Raw genomic sequence first — 17670 nt, 5'->3', positions numbered from 1 at the left:
GAGCAGGGGAGTGGGGGAGCAGGGGAGTGGTGCTGTGACATGGAATCTCCTGGGGGGAGGGCAGGGAGCCTGATCAGGGAGGGTCCTGGAGGGCAGACCTGTGGCATCAGGCCTTTGTGCAGCAGCACGGGCAGTGGCCCTGCTGTGGGCTGTGTGGTGACCACCGGCCTCAGTGCTGACCCACCAGCCCAGCAGCTTCCTCATGCTGAAACCATCTGTTAGTAGGAGAGGTAATGGCTGTCCTGCAAGAAAGGGCCACAACAGAACTTTCTAGATTTTCTGTTCAGCTTGCATGTGAAAAAAAACAGCTTGCTTTGAAAAAAACAACCAAGTTTTTATTGTTCAAAATAAACATAATACACCAAACAACAGAGCCAAGGGGAAACCCACAGGATAACCCCACAGGAGCCAAAGCAGAGTGTTTCCACACCCACTTCCCTGCATGTAAAAGCACGTGGCAGACGCCAGCAGAGGGACCTGCCTCAATCAGGCAGGAGGCTTGTATGGACTGTGGGGGACGTCATACTCAGTGGTTAGACAGAGCTGGCAGCATCCCATGACCATTCTGCTCTGGCCCCCTCGAGGTGGACCCCACTGGAAGTTCTGGCCAGAGCCATCAGAGGAAAACAGACACACACACAGAGCCTGTAGTCCCGAGGCCATGACTCACACCCAGGAACCTCCAGTGCTCAAATCACCACCTGTGCTCATGGCTCAGCAGATCGCAGAGTGAGGACCAAAAGACAGAGGCAGCTGTGAGTTTACTCAGCAGTAAATTAAATCCCATCTACACTGACAATGGGTCACCAGATGGGGAAATCATTACAGGATGGAAAGGAACCAGATACTCAGGAATAAACCTAATCAGGGGTGACAGCACTCGCCCTGCACAAACTGTGGAACATTACTGAGCATGATGAATAAATCACAGGCACCCCATTCATGAATTAAAACAGAATACTGTTGAGGTAACAAAGGTGGGGCAGGGGAGCCTGGGGAGGAGCTCCCAGGTTCCTGAGGGGAGCCCCCGGGGTTGGCCTGTCGGTGCCAGGACACACACTGCCTGCGTGACAGGACAGAGGGGTCCCCAGCCAGGGCCAGCTTTGCGGGGCAGGTGGGAGGTGGGTGCCGGCTTCACTCTGGCACAGTAAGCCAGAGGATCCACAGGTGCCACCTGTCCCTCTGCCTTGCCCCTGGCACTGCCCTCAACCTCTTCTTCCTGGAGCCTGGGAAGATAGCCCAGGCAGAGCTCAAAGGGCAGGTGGCCAGGGAGTGGCTGGGCAGGTGGAGTGCTGGGTGAGTGCAGAGAGCGGCTGGGCTGGGAGCTGAGTCCCCTCTGCCCTCAGGGTTGGCTTTCATGCCTGCACACAGGGCTGTATGGAGGGTTGCCTGGGAAGCAGGGCCAAGCTCTGACATTCCACTGCTCAGTCAGAACCCCAGGGAGACCCAGGGGAGGAAGGCCAGGTGCTTAGCATCAAGGTGTGGCTGCTTAGATCAAGCTTCAGGGAGGGCGGGCATTCAGCTAGACAGCTAAAATGCCATCTGAGGGGTGGGAATCGTGACTGTTTCCAGCTTTCTGCTAATGTGCACCTGGGAGGCATCCAGCGACTGCTGCAGCCGTTGGGTCTCTGCCGCCCACAAGGGTCCAGTTCCTGGCTTCAGCCCCTCCTGGTCCCTGTGGTCTCTGGCATTTGGAAAATGAAGCAATACATGGCAGCCTTTCTTTATCATCCCGCTTTCTCTCTCTCTCAAATAAAACATAGTTTTAAAGCAACTCAGAGAAACAGGACAGTCAGGGTCACTGCTCATTGTCCAAACCATGAGTCATGAACAGGGCCTGGTGTTCCCACATTGCATCTGCCAGCAGTGACCATACAGCACCAGCCACAGCCAGCTCCAGCCACACCATGGGCTTGAGGTCTAGAAGACACGCAAACCCCTGGACTTCCTCCCAGGTTCCCGACCCTGTGACCTTGAGAGCACCTGACGGTGAGTCACTGTCATTACTGTCGCACACACAACTCGCTTTGGTGAATAATCCTATCCTTCATGTAGGCAAATTTCACAACAGAAATCCTTCTAGAAGCAGCCACGCCTGATATGGTTAAGTCCTCCTGGGTACATGTTTGTCAGCTGTGTGCACTGATTTGACTGAGACCAACTCCGCAAGCCTGGCTTGGTTGTGAAGTGAGCAAGAGTGGAGCAGCTGTGAGTGCAGGAGAACCCCAGGGGGAGGGAGGGAGCCTCAGCCTGGAGCATGGGGGATTGAGGGAGAACCCAAGGGGGGGAACCTCAGCCTGGAGCAACCCCTGGGCTGACTGATGGGCAGAAGCCAAGGTGGGGATAGGTTGGTTGGTCAGTGTCCCTCTGCCTGCAAGTGATGGTCACCAGCTCAAATAAGGCAGAGCTGAAGGGGTCTCAGTCCACATAGGGAATTCAGACGTTATGGGACTCACACAGGGCAGGGTCCATGGGGGGTGTTCACATAGTGTAGGCCTCATATGGGGCAGGTCCACTAAGCATGCCCATGAACTTTCAAGAAGTCCTCTGCTTACCATGGGATGTGGTCCAGTTAGGAGAGAAACACAAGTCACGGCGTCCTTCGGTTTTCTGTATTCCTTGAAAGCCCACCTGCAGCCAGGACCTGGCCAGCGTGTGGGTGTGGGGGACTCTGATCACAGCTGTCCAGGCAGGTGACAGAGCACAGGGCACCATCCATCCCTTCTAGAACGACAGACACCAGGGCCTACCTGAGACACTGTCCAACCTCCGCAGGACACTGTCCACGGCACTGCCCAACCTGCCCAGGCCTCATCAGGAACTGTCCAACCTGCAACCTGCCCAGGCTTCCCAGGTCATTGTCCAATAGGCCCCAGGCTTCCCCAGGGACCCACTACATTGCAAAGGATGTGTGACTGAGGTCCCCTAGAAGGGCACAGGAGTCAGGCACAGTGGACACTGGGAATGTCCACATAGCAGCAAAAGTACACAAACATGGGAAGGGGCACCTGCCATGCCACCCCACACCATCACTGTGGTCCTTGTCCTCTGAGCCTGACAGGGACCGCACAGCACTCCTACCAGCGTCTACACACCTGCCACCTCCCTGTCAGACCTGTGCCACCTGCTCTAAGGACCCACATTCCTGAACGGCCATCCGGGCTGTGCTGCCCTGTGATCTCTGTGATCACAGCGAGGCCAGAGGTGACGGCTCAGCAGGCCACCGGGAAGTTCTGGGGAACACACGGAGCCTCCCTCAGTGCAGCAGGGATCTCCAAGGTGCCTGCTGTATGTCGGACCTAGTCTGTCCATGGAGGCTCTTATACTTGGATGATGATCCCCATGGTGGGGACCCAAGGGCTGGATCTCAATGGGCACCCAGTGGAAGGTGGAGTGGTCATGGGCACCACCATGGAAATGGTGGATGTGGTTCCTGAGGGTCAGCTGATGCCCACCAGCAAGCTTGGTCCCTCTGGCGGCTCCTGCTTCCTCTCTCTCCATGGGCACTATCACTGTCCTTGTCCCACCAAGATGCCACCTGCCACAGGGCAACATGACCAGAAAGCAATGCAAGATGACCTGAGGTGACACAGACACAGCCCATGTTTGTGGGAGAACAGACGTAGCAAAGGCGAGAGCACCCATGGGTTCCACACCTCACCCTGCTCTCATCTGGAAGATGCCCTCTTTTCCTGGGCAGCAGATTCCAACATGTAGCCCAGCAGCCCAGGCAGAAGCAAATCTTTCCAGAAGAAATGTCTCCACTGGGGCAAACTGACCAGGTCAGAGAACAAACGGATGCGTTCTTTGTTCAGGTCAATGCCCACTAGCTGGGCACAGGCGGCCTTTCCCGGCAATGATCAGTTCTGAGGCTAATGCCTCGTCCAGCGTTGTGTGTGATGGCTCTTCCTTCCCTGGTTCCTGCCACGTCACAGCTTTGTCACCACCAGCAGAGGCAGAGGGCCGTGGGAATTCTATTCAACTTCCCGGGCTGGTGTTGCAGGAACACATGTTCTTGCTCGGCCCCAACTCCGACCTCTGTGAGTCAGCTCTACTTGCATCTAGCTCACTCACGTCTGACCTGTGTGAGTCGGCTCGAGGTCCCTCTGTCCTGTGAGCTCGGGGTCCCTCTCTCCTGTGTAAACCTGCTGGGTCCCTCAGTCCTGTGTGAGTCAGCTTGGGGTCCCTCTGACCTGGGAGCTCAGGGTCCCTCTGACCTGTGAGCTTGGGGTCCCCCTGACCTCCTGTGAGCCCAGCACCTATACGTGCACACATCTGCTCGGGTTCACCTGCACTGCCCGTTCTTCCCCAGCCCTGGCTCTCCGATGTTCCCAGTCCCTGAGCTCCGTCCTCAGTTCTGATCATGAACACCTTCACGTCCTCTTGCATATGTCAGGGGACAGTCACCTCAGGGGTCCCTGGCACGTTGACTCAGACTTGGTGTGTTTTCTAGGACCTCCTGGGCACCTGCTGAGCCTTCACCCCCAGGGGCTGCTGTGGTCACAGAGCCCAGAAGGGACATCAGGAGAGCAGGTCCCCGGGACAGGAGGCACAGTCTGACTGCTCAGGTGTCAGGGAGAACCTCAACATGAAGAGAGAGAGAGGGAGGCAGAGAGGGAAGAAGGTCAAGTCCTTGGCTCCCCAGAGGGCAGCAGGCTGGGCCCTGCCCTGGGAGCTGCTCCACAGCTCACATCCCAAAGCACCTGCAGAGAGCTTGTTCCTCTGAGGGAGGTCTCCTCTGTCTGTGATCAAATGTCCTGATAATCCAAGAGGCCAGCCTCACAACAGAGGGTTAATTCATCCAGAAAACTGTAGCACAAACATCTAGAATCACGATTAGACCAAACATCTGGCTGCCATGGCCAGACAAGCAGATACGTGGGCTCCACCATCACAGCGGGTCAGGATCCATCACCGTCCACACACTCCTGGAGTCCTGAGTCCTTTTACCTTTGGTGTCCACATTCACCCACTGTGGCTGAGGGCGTGTTGTGGCCCAGGTTCTCCCTGTGTCCCCCCACATCTGGGCAGCAGGAGTTCAGCTGGTGCTGCTGCAGGGCTGGGTGCTGGGGGTCAGGCCTTGGCCTCCTGGTTGCCCTTCAGTCAGGACCTGCTGGGACTGGAAATGGGGCCTCGGGGTCTCTGGCTGCTGAGCTGTTGCTTTCTCCCTTCCCTTTGCCTGCCTGGGCTGTGTGTGTCTTCAAGGGAAGTGTCTGACCATAACTGTTACATCTTCCACGGCACTTTATTAGCTATACACTGGGTCTATCTATCTTTAGCAATTTTATCACTTACACTTCCTTTTATCGGACATATGCATATCCATTTCTCTTATGTTGTCTCTTGGCATGCAACACATCTTTTTTTTATTTTGTTTTTTACTTTACATCTATTTGTATATTTTAGTTCAGTGTGTTTCTTCCTAGAAAGCTCTTATCTGTGTGTGTTTATTTTCATAAGATTGGTTTGTTTAAGCTGTTCACCTTCAGCACGGTTATCACTAGAGTTGGCAGGTGCCTGAGGAAGGGAGCCTGGGCAGCCGGCTGCCTACTGCTCCATGTCAGACACCAAAGCCCTCAGCTGGGACCAGGGCAGGGGAGCCTGAGCTCTGGGTGTGTCCAGCTGGTATTGAGCGTCCCTCATGTGAAACTTCAAGTGTTACAAGTAGGTGACAGTTCAGATGCTGCCCCACATGCTGTTCTTAGGGCTCCCAGGGAACTTTCTGAATCCTTCCTCATTTGCCGTGGGCTCTCTGTAAGACTGCTGACATCTCCCTTTGGTGGGATTTTGCTTTTGTTGTTATTCTCCTGGGGAGACGTGTCTGCACAGCTCCGGTGCTGCCATGCCCAGGCTAGAACTTGCTGCCTAGAACACGGGCCTGCTTGGAGGGGAAAGGCCGTGGACGCTGTTGCCTGCTCCTCCGTCCCCTGTGACCGTGTTCAGCCCGCGAGGTGGTCTGCACAGGCCCTGTGATGGCTTCACGCCAGCTCCACGCACAGCATCTTCCCAATCCCAATGACTGTGCTTCAGTTCCAGGAAACAGACTGGAACTTGGACTGAGACCTCAGAGGAGTCATTCTGATGGGAGACTCGGCTGGAAGGAGGCTCCCTTGGGGATCTGCCCCGGGACAGCTCGGGGGACTTCGGTCCAAGCCCACCGCATGTGAGAACCAGGGAAAGCAGAAATACCCCTTCAGACCATCACAGTCCTGCCCTGTGGCGGCTTACTTTGTGTTCCTTACTGTAATATGATTATCCCTGAGGGATGGACATGTGGAAGAAGTGGGGAAGCCTGCTCTGTCCCATGGCAAAGGGACCCGTACCAAATGCAGCTGTGATGATGTCAGCCTGCTTTAGAAGAGCAAACAATGCCCAGAACACAGTAGCAGCTGCAGTCCCCTCTCAACACAGCCTGGCCTCGGACAGCGCCTGCCTAGCCCGCCTGATTCCACGACCCCCAACACCCCAGCTCAGAAGCTGCCCTCTCCCAGTGCTGGTTCTGAAGGGAAGCAGGGTGAGCGGCTAGACGGCCACTTAGACACGTGACTCACTGGCGTCTGGCGCCATCTCCATCAGCCCCTCACTGAGCAGAACCATTTCTCCTCAACTTGGAGTCTAGTAAGTATGGAAGCAGTGACTTCAGCACAGCCACCAAAGGCAACTCGCAGTGACCCCCATCCCAACCAAGCACACGCTCGTGAGGAGTGGGGTGTCACTCGGGCAGCTGAAGATGAGCTCAGGGGACAAAGAGCTCCACCTGTCCTGATGGAGGCGCTGAGAAATTAGTGAGTCGGGCTCTGAGTGCAGGCTGCCTGCTGCCCTGTGCTCCCCAGCAGGGCAGCCCTAGGTGCAAGTGGCACAGCCCTAGGTGCAGATGGTACAGCCCTGGCTACAACCACCCTACAAGCAGCTGTGTGCACGCAGGCAGGGAACCTGGGGAAGTGATTACAGCAAACATTTTCCCAGATAGATGAGCTCGGTTCACACACCACACAGGAAGCCCAGGGACGTGATGGCGTCCAGGCTAAGGATGCTGACCGCAGGACTTCTAAGACTGGACTCACCACATTCTTGCTCTGCCTTCTTCTTAGTCCTTTTTGTTTCTTGGCTCCAAAGCAACTTGTGTGAAGCAGGGTGCAGTGGCAGACCCCGAGTGGTTCCTCCAGCTCCAGGTCTATACGTGCCCAAGCACCCCCACTTTCTGCCTTATGGCAGGCCAGCATTGAAGTCGTCACTTCCTCCCAATGGGGACAGTGAAACACAAGCAAGTCCACCCACCTGAGCTGAGACTCGTGTCCCAAGCCAGAACAGCCCAGCAGGCAGCAGGCTGGGGGCTGGCTCCATCTCTGGGCAGAGTGAGTGGGCAGAGAGGCACAGCCCCTGGTGCTGCCCGCATTCCCTGCCACTGGCTGTCTTCCCCTCCTTCCGCTCGGTCTACCGGCCTGGGCAGCAGCTGTGTGCCAGGACTCAGGAGTAGAGATGTGGCAGCAGAAACAACCGATACTCTACAAGGCCTCATATTGATGGCTGCAGGCTGTGTCACCTCTCAGTTCCCATAACAGCTCAGAAGTGGGGGCCATCATCGTCCACGAGCGAGATGGGGAGCTGAGAACAGGGATGCAGCCATACAGGTCGTGCACCGAGGCAAGCTTGTCTGTCACATCCACATGTTTTCCCTTGACATGGCTGGATCAGGAATGTCAGGCGCCGAGATTCCACCGCAGCCTGTTCTTAGGCTGTTAAGCTGGAGAGTCAGCCCCTGAGAGGAAGTTTCCGGAAGGCGGGAGCAGGCTGCACGTCTCCACAGGGCCCTTTGCTGAGGTCTGGGCCTGGGTCCCTGGGAGAGGCAGAATTCCTGCTTCGGGTGTCGGCCCTGCCTCCCCCTCGTTCTTTCTGCTCCTACTCAGGCCACTAAAGAAGATTCCTCCCTAAGGTGGCTCCAGTCTCACCCCAGGATGACCGGGGATTCTGCGAAGACAATGAAAAGGCAGTGTGGGTGTTGGGAATCAGGCCCCACCATGAAGAGGGCAGCTGGGCCTCTCTGGGCCTGTGCTAGGGGCTGGGGGCAACCATCACCGTTGGCACAGTCCCCAGGCCTCTCAGGGCCCACTCAGGGCTGCATCGCCACCAGCTTCCCTGCTGATGGCGCTTGCTGGGCTATGGACAGGTGACAGTGGGTCAGGTATGCATTTCAGCAGGCATACATCTTCAGCTGCCCAAGTGACACCTGGCATCCTCACTGGCAGACCAGGAGCTGGGACCCAGGGAGCAGGGGGTAGGGGATGGGCATCATGAGGGCACAGCCTGGACCAGAGCCAGACCTCCCTGCTAGGTGGGAATGTTTGTCTGACCTGACAGACCTTCAGCCCCAGCCTCCTAGGGCTGCCAGCCCAATGGTGGCCCTCGAGGGACCCTCAGAGGTGGATAGTCACTGAAACACAGTGAGGCCAGGACCTCCGGGGACACAGAGCCCCTTTCCCAGCAGGTTCTGAGCCCTGAGCCTATCCAGTCAGGTGCCCACCAGGGTCCCTGCCCCGTCTCTCTCCAGTAAATGGGGCTGCCCTGGGAGACTTGTCATGAACAGGCAAGCTGTCATGTGCGACTGAATCCCTGGGCCCCTGCAGTGGACGCTGCCAGCCTCTTACCTGCTTCCTGGTCCTGGGCCAGAGCTGGCTTGACCAAGGCAGCAGGGATCCCTGCAGATCTCAGACCACAGAGCATGCCAGTGCTCAGCTGCCAAGGGTTAATAGGCCTTGGGCAGGGCAGCAGGGCACAGTCTGAAAGCCAGAGGCCCCTCCCTTTCTATTGATGTGGCCATAGGCTATATAAGGTGCCTCGCACCTCACCCACTGCCATGGGACCCACTGCCCCCAGGACCATCTCAGGCCAGATCCAGCAGGTGAGGGGCTGCGAGGCCGGGGCTGAGCCTGGGAGAGGCCGAGACACAGGATGGACCCAGAGCTGGCCCAGGTCCTGTCCTGCTGCCATGCAGACAGGACGTCTCGTGGCTGCTGCTCCTTGGCATTGTCCTCTATTGCCAGCAGCTCAAGAGAATGGGCTCTGGAGTGGAAGCAGGACATGAGCTGGGACATGGTTTGATGTCATTCAACTGTGTGCTGTGTGCCATCTGTGTGTGTGTGGTGTGGTGTGTATGATGTGTTTTATGATAAATGTCTCTGGCAAGTATGAATAACATGTGCCCATAGTGGGTATGACGTATGTACATATGTGTTGTGTTATGTGATGTGAGCATGTGGTATGTAATATGTGTGCTGTGTGTGGTGTGGTTGTATACATGTGACATGTGTTATGTGCATATCACACACGTGTAACATGGGTGTGGTGGGTGAGTTGTGGAATGATGTGAATGTGTGTGTAACATGGGTGTGGCTTGTGGGCGTGTGGTGAGGTGGGATGGGCATGCTCCTCAGGGAAGGTGGGCTCCTCCCTATTCCCCTGGGATCTGGTCTGTGGCCGAGGGACGAGGGGTCAATGCAGGACAGGGCCAGCCGCTGACTCTCCACGCTGCCATGAGCCCAGGCAACCTGAGTGAGGCATCGAACCGGCCCCGTGGCCTCCTGTCTCCAGGCTGGACAGAGCAGCTGTCCTCTGCAGGCAGGCAGTGTGCAGTCAGCATGAGGGACACTGGCCAGGCCTGGCTGGGACGCTTCCCAGGAGGGACACTTAGACTTTGAGAGTCTTACCTGACCCCGCGAGGGCTCAATTTCTGCCCTGGTGCTGGCGACAGTGCAGAGGTGCTCCTGTGGGTGAGTCACGTGAGGTGTTACACGCCAGGTGACTCACACGAGGTGGCACACACAGGTGAGTCACAAGAGGAAGTGGGCGCCAGATACTTGGAAGGCTCCGGGTCTCAGGCGGGTGGGTCTGTGGAGAGGGTGACCAACCCAGGAGCAAGGTGTGAGTGCTGAGGGGACGGTCTGTGCGGTCCCCTGCCCACTCTGCAGTCGAGTCACTCCATGGATGAGGACAGGCTGTGTCCCACGTGAGTGTGATGTGGTGGGAATGACGTGCTGCCCCCAACCCTGGCTGCCTCCCTGTGTCTGCAGGCTCCAGGCTTGCAGCCCAGCTCTCAGGAGAGTCAGCCCCAGCGCCATGAGGAGCATCCTGGTCCTCGGCCTCTTGGCCGCGCTCACTGTGGCAGCTGTAGGTGAGAGAAGCTGTGTGGGCCCCCAGGACCCTCCTCTGCACTCAGGGTCTGTCCCTCGTGCCATGGGGTGTGGGAGGCTCCCCCGTGCTCCCCGTGTGCTCACAGCCGGGACTCCGCAGGGTGTAAAGGGGAACAGACTGGGGCCTCCTTGCCCTGCCATCTGGTTTGGGGGTGCCTAGAGAGTGGGGACATGATCCACAGACCCTGACGTGGGTGGGGTGCTCTGTCCTGTGAGTGTCCCTGGGGGTGGACCACGAGGGCTGTCTGTCTCCACAGAGTCCCTGGAGTGTCCACAGTGTATTAATATTTTATCTGACTGTAATGATACCGCTCCCACACCGTGTCCTGTTGACAGCCAGAGCTGCGGGGTTACTGTGGCCAGATGGCCTGGAGGTAAGCCTGGCTGTGTGTCACCTCCACCCCTGGGAGTGGCCACAGGGCAGGACTGGATGGGTGGCCACAGTGGAAGGAGGCTGAGATGTGGCCGACCTGGCAAGGACAGGGATCATGAAGGCAGCTCCTGGGTAGCCACTCCAGGACCTGGCAAACAGGAGAGATATGGGGCAAGTGAGGGACAAGGTTCATTCTGGAACCTCCCCGGGTATGGGGGAAGTGAGGGCAGGTGAGCCAGCCCATTCACCCCAGGCCTGCATCCCCACCCTCTCCTTGATGTGAGAGCAGCTCAAATTCTGACACGTGCATGGATATATGCACACAGAGCAGCAGGAAGAGGAGTGTGGCGGCTCTGTGTTACAGTCCGTGTCAGCAGGGATCAGCAGGGCTGCCTTCACTGCCTGTGATCCGGGGAACGTACAGACACATATGTATATATAATACACACACACACACACATATATGTATATGAAATCTATGGACAAGGTTTTCATCATATATTCTTTATGAACTTCGTGACGATTCCTTGTTAATTTAGTTTTTCAGCAAAATAAAGTAATCCTTTAATTCCATTTATCCTCAGCTTTGTGAAGTAACTTGTGTGTATGTGAGCCAGAGAGAGTCTTTCCTCCTATACTTTCCCTGTGGACCCTTCACTGTTGGTCTCTGCTGAGGACTTCCAGTAAGACACAGCCACCACACTGTCGTAACTGACACACTGACGGGCAGCTGCAGTTCCTCTAATTCTGGGTCATCGTAAGACTCGGGTGTTCACAGATCTGTGATGCTGCGATACCACTGATGTATGGGAATTAATATCCACACCACATTTCAGTATTGCTTTTTGCTGGTGGGATTAATTTTTTCACAAGTAGTCCTGTCTCCTTTTTGTCTCAGTCCTGTTTTTTGTGGAATCCATTAGTGCAGGGCTGTCCCACTCCAGTTTTGGTTGATTGTGTCCTTGTGGTGTCACTAACTTATTCCCCTGTTTTTGGTATTTCCTCCAACTGCACCTGTGCCCCTCAGTGGGTCTCTGGAACCGTGGAGGCACGGGAGTCAGTGCTGTCCTGGACAGTGGCCGCTGTGGCTACTGGGCACTGCGGCAGTACTGCTAGGATGATGAAGGAAGTTACATTTAAATGTTAATGTGATTCAGCTACACTTACATTTTTAATAGTATATATTTATTTGAAAGATAAATTACAAACAGGGAAGGAGAAACAGAGAAGAAGATGTTACATCAGCTGCTTAACACCCCGATGGCCACTGCGGCCAGGGCTGTGCCAGGCCAAAGCCAGGAGCTCCATTCAGCTCCACTACATGCTTGCAGGGGCCCAAGCTTGTCCCCAAAAAGAACTGGCAGTGATCTCGGTTGATACAGAGCAGGCAGGAGAGGAACCATTGCCCATATGGGATGCCAATAGTACATTCAACAGCCTAAGGAGCTATACTACAATGGTGGACCCTAAGTTTCCATCTAAACGGGCACATGGGCCCACCATGGGCAGCTCTGGTGTATACGTTGGACTGGATTTGGGTTTGGTTCTCACTTGCTTTGCAGAGCAGGTGCATCCTGTCTGCTTCTTCTCTTAGTAAAGTTGACCCTGACAGGTGCTCTCAGGATGTCACCCCAGCTCTTCACTTCTCGGCTCTGCTCTACCTGGGTGTCTCCTGCACTTCCTGTGCTGCCCTGCTGCAGGGCTGCCCCAGGGAGGAGCAGCTTTCTTCTCACAAGAAGCTCTCTGGGCTGTACCAAAGGCTTTGTGGAGTGAGGGAACTGCTTTCTGTGCTTGTCACAAGCAGGTGCTCCTGAGGGTCCCCAGGCTCGGCATGCCTTGTCAACCCAGAGACTAACTGCCTGTGTTTGTCTTTGTGTTGGATAGATTTCAGTCAGATGGATCAGTTCTGCTCAGCAGAACCACCAGGATCATCTTTGAACTTTGCTGTCCGGGCAACTAACCAAGAGCTGTTCCTGTTTGCAAACGAAAACTGTAGAGAAAAAGAGACATGCACTCCCACTCTTTCTGCAGGTGAGTACTATCCCAGACCCTGTTTTCCTTGCTGTGTCCTCCAAACCCTGTGCTCCCCACGCACGGGGGACACCTCCAGCTACACCCTCCTGTAAAACAAGAGTGATACTCACCCTGAGTGACAGCAGCCAGGGCACATAGCACAGCCAGCACGGCCTGCTCAGCAGGGACAGGCAGCAGCTCTCCAGGCTGAGGGAGACTTGGTGATGCATTCCAGATTCTCCTTTGACCCCAGAGGCAGAGAGGCAGCCCAGGACACACAGAGTCTTCCCTGGCTTGTTCACTCCCCATTCCCACAGCGCTGGAGGCTGGGCCAGGACAAAGCAGGAGCTGGGAATGCAGGCTAGGCTTTGCACACGGGGCAGTGGATTCTAGGACCTGAGTCAGCGCTCGATGCCTCCCCGGGTGCATGTGGGCAGGAAGCTGGGTCAGGAGTGGAGCCAGGACTGGGATCTGGCCCCACGATGGGACACAGGCACCCCCAGAGCAGTCTTGGCTGCTGGGTCAGACGCCTTTCTGGCTGGGAGAGGCATGTGGGCTCCTCAGCAGTTCTCAGACCTGGGACCTCGGCACTGCTGGGAAGACTCTAAGTCTGCAAAGGGACTGAGGACCCCAGAGAACTATTGTCCATGTGCCTCCCCCTGTCAGTGTTCACCACTCAGAAATTCAGGCTGAGTTGGTTCTCATTTGTCACTAAAGAGGCTCTGACCTCAGGAGCCCTGCAGGAGCCTCAGGGCTCAAGGTGCTGCCCCACGCTCTAGAGCTGCTGCTGTGTCTGGAAGCCCTGCATGCTGGAACCCTGTGTGTGCGTGTGCACCTGCCTGAGATGCAGGTGCAGTGTCAGGGACACTCAGGGTCTGGTGCTGGCTGAGGGTTGGCTTCCACTCAGACATCTTCCTCAACTCTCTATCTGTACCCTTTGTATTTGCAGAGCCTGGGTGGCTGCAGGGCAGATCTGAGGTTCAGTGTCTTCAGGGTAGCTGGGGTAGGTGGGTTTCGTCAACGCAGGATCGTGGTCTGCCCACCCTTGGACTCTCCCTGCTTGCCTGCCTTCTCCGTGCAGTGCTGTGTCCTGAGTGAGACTCTTTCCTCCCAGACTTCCCAAAGGTTGGGAAGAGCAACACCGAGTGCCCTACCTGCTCTGCGTTAAATGGCGACTCCTGTGAAGTGAGAAATGAGATATGTGGTGAGGGAGAGCGATGCGTCGATCTGCGTGCACAATTTAGTGTTCGTTCTACCATTGAGGCTACAGTCAATTCAGGTATGTGAGGAGCTGGGTTACATGGATGTGTGCTGGCATGACAAGGGGTGAGGCTGGGACGCCTGTGGAGGGAGAGGCTGATCCGGGCTCCTGGTCCTGAGCTGCTGTTGCAGTCCTGCCCTCCTGGCCTCTTTCCTGCCCTTCCCAGCATGGTCCCCCTCCAGCTGCCCCCTTTGTGGCTGTTCTCACCCAGATGTGCTGGCCATGGCCATTTTCCTGTGTGTCTACATTCCTCTTCCCACTGATCACAGGAGGTGCTCATTTAACTCACCTGGATCTGGGCAGAGAACATCAAATCAGGCTTCAGAATCCCCTACAGCAGTGGATTGACAGCCCACAGCAGGGCCCACAGCACCAGGCCCCTAGCCAGTGTCTCCCTCTCATGGAGCAGCTGTGCTCCGAGTATGGCTTGCCTGGTTCTCCCGGCCACCAGGGCCTGCTCACAGGGGGAGGGGCAGACAAGTTCCACGAGTGGGATCTAAAAGGGAACACACCTCTTTCTCCCACTGCCCAGCTGCCAGGACCCGCTCAGGGGCCATCCTGGCTGTGGGGAGGCAGAGGGTCCTGCAGGGAAGGGCAGCTCCAGTGAACAGCCCCCAGCCTCTGCCTAAACCTCGGCGGGCAGAAGGAGCTCGAGTTGGGCACATCCCCAGGACAGCTGATCTCAGTGAGTGGGGGACGTGGATGGGCACTGGGGGCCGAGGCCTCCCTGTGGTCAGGGATTCCTCAGGGTCAGCCTCACAGGGTCTCTCTTGTGCTGGAAAGTGATGAGGACCCACAGCTGTCCCCATGGGTCCCCCAGAGCAGGCTCCCTGCACCCCACCACTGCCCGGTGCCCCCTCATATGATCCCTGCCCCTTGTCTCCCTCACACGCTGTCTCCCGGTGTACCGCTCCTCCCCCGCAGTAATACTTCCTTAAGGTTCTTGTTCCTTGAACTGCCTGCATGTCCACACTGCTATGGGTTTCACACTCAGCTGGGTGCCCCACTCTTGGAGGACTCTGCTGTGCTGTCCAGTATCCTCTGCTGGAGTGGGCCTTGGAGGTTTCCTCCTTGTGGAGCCTGAATGAGGTGGAAGACCAGAATGGTCACAGCTGTCAAAACAAAAATGATTTTTGTTGGCTTTGTTGTTTTTGCCCAAGATTATTTTTGTAAAGTATAAACAACCCCACCATCCCTCCACATCCCTTCTGGGTTGTCTTTGCCTCTGCTCAGGGGAAACTGAGGCAGGCAGTAGTCAGGACATGGAGGAGTGGGGTCTAGGCCCAGCCTGGGTGAGGAGTGCCAGCCGAGGTGAGGAAGGCCAGCCTGTGAAATGAGGCCCAGCACCATTCCTCCAGGGCTGGAGTAGGATTCGGTGACATGCGCAATAGTGAGCAAATCCCAATCCCATGGCCCTTGCTGTGTAACCCTCTGGCCCCACAGCCCAGCCACCATGTTCATGTGCCCCCTTCTTGTGTCTGCAGTAATTTCTTCGCAGCTGGAAATCAAGGGCTGCTCCAACATCAGTGACGCTGCCTGCATCCAGCTGTCAGAGGGAAACGTTGTTGTGGGAAACATCACATTCCAGCACTTGATGTGCACACCCGAGCCGACAATGACCCCTGACTCCAACACCACCTCCAATTCCAGTTCCAGCTCCGACACCACGACCTCTCCCAGCACCACCTCCACCCCCAGCACCACCTCCAGCTCAGGCCTGAGCCAGGCAGCCAAGCTCCCCTGGATTGCCAGCCTTGTACTGGGGCTCCTGCTGCTCTGAACACTCTGGGTCTAGCCCGGCCCCTCCCTTCCAACCTGCTGCAGGGGGCACAGGCATGGGCACAAACCTTGACATGACCTCTGCATTGTTCAAGGAGCCTAGTGGGTGAAGAAAAGAGCAGCAGGCCATCTAACTAGATCCCAACCAGGTGGCCGTATGCAGAGGGCAGCCTGGTGGGAACAGGTTTTACTGCCATTAAAAAAGTTCAGGTTCAGCTGCCTCAGCTGTAAATTACTCAGTGTCTGAACTGAGGTCACTGCAGGCTGGCTGACATCTGGCAGCAATGTGGCGATCCAGTGTCCCCCTGCCCCAGCCTCCCTGCGTGTCCACACCAGACCTGATCACCAAGGAGTTGGGCCCCGTTCCCAGTAAGAACCATCTCAGCATCCCCAGGCTCACCCCATGGGGACACACAGACCCTCCCCCACACCCAGATCAGGAGGAGAGGAGGGGATTGGCAGCTGGGCTGTGGCTGTCTCTCCCAGGGGCCTGGTCAGCAGGTGGCTCTGGTGACCCCTCCCTCCATCCCTGCTAAGGGGTGTCTGCCACACTCTCCAGCAAACGTTACTCTCCTTTTTAAAAACAAGTTCTGCTTTTCTGATTTTGTAAGACTTTCATTTATATTGTTGGGTGGGAGCAAGATCACACCAGACAAGTCTAAGGTTTATTAGGGAGTCTTTATTAACCAAGCTTGGTGATAACAGGGCCCACTAGAAATAGCAAATCACAAATCCATACAGCAGTTGAAACCCCGAGAGGAACAGACCGTCATTACCCTGAAGTTCATCCATTAGACAGAAGACCTGTGTCCCAGCTTCCCAGCAATATGTTATCCTAAGAGACATACGAGAACAACCTAGACACACTTCCAAAGCTGCAGACATTCACCTTTCCCTGGCTTCTCTGCCCACATTCCACTACTGCCTGGCCTCACCTCTCCTGAACTCCTGACAGTACACACGTTAGAAATACAAAGCCTCTTAGCGTTGCTGTCTTCACTGTCCCGCCCGAGCAGTGAGCAGAGGTGAGGAATACAGACACACAGACACAGACACACAGACACACAGACACACAGACACACAGGGCCATGCTCAGGGGACACCTGTCCTCGGAGTCTGTCCAAGGAGGGTCAGAGAGCAAGCAGGTCCCAGGGAGGCCAAGAGTCGAGTGCTAGAGTAAGGAAGCACTGGGCCAAGAGAGTGAGCCCCTCGCTATCGTGGGCCTTTATGGGGGCCTGCGAGGGGAGTGTTTGCACAACAATACAATACCGCCCCCTCTCAGGTGATAGGTGAGCCTCACAGGTGGGCAGGAGGGAACACCTAGGAGGTGTTCGTGTTCACCTAGGAGATGAACTAGCTGCCCACCCCACTACAACATGAAAGTTAGAGTTACAGAGACAGAGAATGAGAGAGACAGAGAGCCATCTTCCTTCTGCTGCTCCACTGCCCAGATGCCCACAATGGACAGGCTGAAGGCAGAAGCTTCATCCAGGCCCCCATGTGGGAGCAGGGGCCCAAGAACCTGGGTGTCTCCTGTTGCCTTCCCTGGCCATTAGCAGGAGCTGGATGGGGAGAGTGCCAGCTGGTGCAGGAACAAATTTCTGTAGGGGAATCCAGCATGGCAGGAGGCAGCTTTACCCATTGCATCACGCCAGCCCGAGGTGTAAAAGATCTTGATTTTAAAAGGCTCAGAGTGGACGTCCCCGCAGGGAACCACAATACTGCATGGTCGGACAGCTAGCTGCTCAGCAGCTCCTCCCAGTCCATGACCCTGGGGCTCCAATTGAGCCACTGGGCTCAGGGATCCTGCCACCACCAACCCTGGAGCCTTGGCCAGGAGCCTTGGTGAGGAGCCTTGGCCTGCCTGACCCCTTCCTCCTCACATGTGGACAGATGTGAACATGATCCAGCCCCAAGGGGCTGTTAGGCCATCAGCCGATCTCCCAGGAGACCCCCAGCTTTCTGCATGCCCCCAGCCCTCCAAGCTAACAGTTATCTTAATTGCTGGACCGGAGAAGAGCCAAGCTTGGGCTGTCCAGACGAGATAGGCAGAGATG

General features: G+C 56.2%; 1 protein-coding gene across 1 annotated transcript in view; it reads left to right on the top strand.

Annotated features, from left to right (window-relative positions):
* The window catches only part of LOC131482610 (ly6/PLAUR domain-containing protein 8-like), a 29956-nt gene extending 14233 nt beyond the window's left edge, over window positions 1–15723 (top strand). The window contains exons 2-6 of the mRNA XM_058677398.1: window positions 10445–10561; window positions 12445–12591; window positions 13688–13852; window positions 15319–15483; window positions 15659–15723. Coding sequence (XP_058533381.1) covers window positions 10445–10561; window positions 12445–12591; window positions 13688–13852; window positions 15319–15483; window positions 15659–15723 — 659 coding nt within the window. The remainder of the gene's footprint in view (window positions 1–10444; window positions 10562–12444; window positions 12592–13687; window positions 13853–15318; window positions 15484–15658) is intronic.
* The last annotated feature ends 1947 nt before the right edge of the window (window positions 15724–17670 follow it).

The sequence above is a fragment of the Ochotona princeps genome, chromosome 19 (genome assembly GCF_030435755.1).
Source record: "Ochotona princeps isolate mOchPri1 chromosome 19, mOchPri1.hap1, whole genome shotgun sequence".
Classification (NCBI taxonomy): Eukaryota; Metazoa; Chordata; class Mammalia; order Lagomorpha; family Ochotonidae; genus Ochotona; species Ochotona princeps.
Note: the sequence above shows the minus strand (reverse complement) of the source record. Positions and strands in the feature narration are given on the sequence as shown.